The 3,194-nt window shown below is 33.0% G+C and overlaps 1 protein-coding gene across 1 annotated transcript; it reads left to right on the top strand.

Annotated features, from left to right (window-relative positions):
• The first annotated feature begins 1,161 nt into the window (after positions 1 to 1,161).
• LOC104223183 (LOB domain-containing protein 1-like) lies at positions 1,162 to 2,956 on the top strand. The gene is made up of 2 exons (XM_009774556.1): positions 1,162 to 1,466; positions 2,460 to 2,956. Exons 1-2 carry the CDS (start codon positions 1,224 to 1,226, stop codon positions 2,787 to 2,789), a joined length of 573 nt encoding a protein of 190 aa, XP_009772858.1. The 5' UTR covers positions 1,162 to 1,223; the 3' UTR covers positions 2,790 to 2,956.
• Positions 2,957 to 3,194: the final 238 nt, after the last annotated feature.

The raw sequence follows: 3,194 nt of genomic DNA, 5'->3' as shown, positions 1-3,194 counted from the left end.
TTAAAACTAAATTATAAAAATACTTAAACTATTATTAAGAATTAAATTAAGTTATAAAAGCGCAAATTAACTCCCAATAACAATTAACGCACAATTAAGTATTAATTAAGTATAAAATTATATATTTGGACATTAAATGCTAAAAATGCAAACGTTGCTTATTTTTGTAATTTTTTAATTTTTGTAAAACAAATTTAATTACTAACAACTATAGAATTAAATCCTACATGCAAAATGCGACATATTTTTGTATTTTTTATTAATTTATCAAATAAACACGCACAGACAAATACAAATAATTATTCAAAATATCACAAAATATCAAAAAATTGCACACCAAAGAAAAATCATTTTATTTTTGGATTTTTTGGGAGTAATTCTCATATAGGGCAAAAATCACGTGCTTACAGTCTCAATGTGCATTTCGTGTTTCGATGATTCCTTGAAAACCACTTGATCAAAATTTTGTGAATAAGCCTTCCAATTAACCCCTAATTCGATAAAGTAGTGCTTAATAAATTCTCGAAAGTTGGCTAAAGCATAATCAAAGAGTAGTTTTGACGTACAGGGGAAGAAAAAAAAAAGAGAGAGCCAAAGATAGGTAATTCATCTAGGATTGGTTGTGAACGAAAAAACCCGTAGGAGTAATAGTTGTGAGAACGGTAGATCGCCGCAGTCACTCAACCAATAAAAAAGATATGAGTTTTTTCTCCATGCATTAAACTTGTCGAGAACAATTATATTATCAGATCATTTAAAAGATAATTAGAATAATTTTTATTTATTACAATTATGAATTGTTACCTGATAAAAGCAGGGACAGATCTAGAGCATGAAGACCAGGTTCACTGGAACCTAGTAACTTTTGTTCATACCTTATATATATACCAAAAAATTCATTAAATATCTATAAATATTATATTGTGAATCTATAAACTATTGTATATTAACTTGAGATTATTGTAGGAACCCATTAACTTTAAATTATGGATAGTGACGAGTCATGAGGTAAAACCAAAATAACAATGCAAAAATCTAATAAAAAGGGGTTTTTACTTGAAAATGTATATGTCATATTACTAATTATGATGTCATCGCTCTCTCACCTTTATTTTGGGCTTATATATATTCCCTTCACTCTAATCTGTTTTAGAACACCCCTACTACTCTCCTCTTTCTCTGCTTTAATTTATTCCTTGCACGTAAACATCTACAAAGAAAACATGGAGTCAAGCAGAACAGTCACCACTACCAAAACACCGTTGTCTCCTTGCTTCGTGTCGCCGTCACGTAGCTCACCATCTCCGCCGCGGGTGGTGGTCACACCTTGTGCTGCCTGTAAGATATTACGGCGGAGATGCGCAGAGAAATGTGTGTTGGCACCTTATTTTCCTCCCAACGACCCTATCAAGTTCACCACTGCTCATCGTGTCTTCGGTGCAAGCAATATTATCAAGTTCTTGCAGGTATAAAATCTTCGCACTTGTTACTTCTTGTTCCTCTTTTTGTATATTAATAATTCAATATTACCTTTGGAATTCAAGTAGACGGGATTTTCAAGTCACATTAATATACTTCCTATAATTTTTGTCGCTAAATGGTAAACCTCCAATATATTTAATTTACTCGAGAGGCAAGTTTATAATCACTCTGTTTGTGTTAATTCCAGTTTGACCCTCTTATCTTTTCCAATATTTAGTTACCATAGTAGTATCGGTTCTTTTATTTTTGGGTCAAAATGCAAGTAGGCAAATATAGGAGACATGTTTTAATATTAGGTGAGAGTATTAAGTACGTAGTATTTATGGTAGTTCCAAGTGGAAAATAAGAGCCTAGCCAAACAGCCAGAATTTGATAGTGAACCCCCAATAATATTGCTTAGTCTAGAGGAGCGAACTGATTTTAAGGTCAACATGCATTCAAAGCCTTTGGATATACTATTATAATGAGAAGCAACAACCACATTACTTTTCTTTTCCTTGTAGCTATAGTTTCATTTTTTTTTTGCTCGTGCATTGACTTATATAGCTACCAACTACTCATGTCTTATTGTGACAAATAACGAGAACCAATATTTTCTCTCTCACAATTCCATTAGTTGTTCGAACAACCAATGATTTTGGACCAATTATTCTTCCCCATTGACTTAATCTAATTAGTACTCCCTCCGGTCCAAAATAAGTGATTTTTTAGCTGTTTTCATACAGATTAAGAAATTCACTTTTTAATATTAATTAGCAGTGAAATTGACCATATTAACCTTTACTATATCTTCACAAAAACACTCCTAACACATACTCGAATACTATTTACTCCAAGGGCAATGTAGGAAAAAAATAATTAATTCATTCTTGAAATATGGAAAAATCACTTATTTTGGACCACAAAAAAAAAACACCAAAAAATCACTTATTTTGGACCGGAGGGAGTACTACTTATCATATTTCAATTTTAATTAGGAATTGCCGGAATCTCAAAGAGCAGATGCAGTGAGCAGTATGGTATACGAGGCTAACGCTAGACTGAGAGATCCAGTTTATGGTTCTGCTGGTGCTATTTGTCAACTTCAAAAGCAAGTGAATGAGCTCCAAGCACAATTAGCCAAAGCACAAGCTGAGATTGTCAATATGCAGTGCCAACAAGCTAACCTCATGGCTCTTCTTTACTTGGAAATGGACCAATCTCCACCAGCATCACCCGAACTTGTCCATAACGCCTTCCAAAGTGGCATGAGTTTCCTAGATGATCAGAACAACAATTTTGGGATCAGCCTCTCTGGATATGATTAATTAAAAGGAAGATATATATGTTCGTCAGAACATGATCTATAATTTAAACTTGATGGATTTAACCTTTTAGTTCTTACCATTGAAGTCATTGAAGGATTGTATATAGGTGTTCGTAACACGCAGCGGAAGATAATAACAATCCTAGGCAAATCTTTTTGTGTTTAAAATTTATTTACATGTCAATAGATCGGATCTAAGACGTACCTGGTGAAGAAAGTCTCATTTCAAATTCTTCGATAGTGCGAAGACTCTATGCGTATCCACACCGAGACCGATCCTTGCTATCAACTCTTTGATCAACGAAACCCGCGAACAAATTGAACGAAAAATATTGTGTTGAAATTTTTCTCAAAAACAACTCAATGTTAGAAGAACAAGAAATAATTTCTTGTAATTGTATTTTCT

This window comes from Nicotiana sylvestris, chromosome 6 (assembly GCF_000393655.2).
Source record: "Nicotiana sylvestris chromosome 6, ASM39365v2, whole genome shotgun sequence".
Taxonomy (NCBI): Eukaryota; Viridiplantae; Streptophyta; class Magnoliopsida; order Solanales; family Solanaceae; genus Nicotiana; species Nicotiana sylvestris.
Note: the sequence above shows the minus strand (reverse complement) of the source record. Positions and strands in the feature narration are given on the sequence as shown.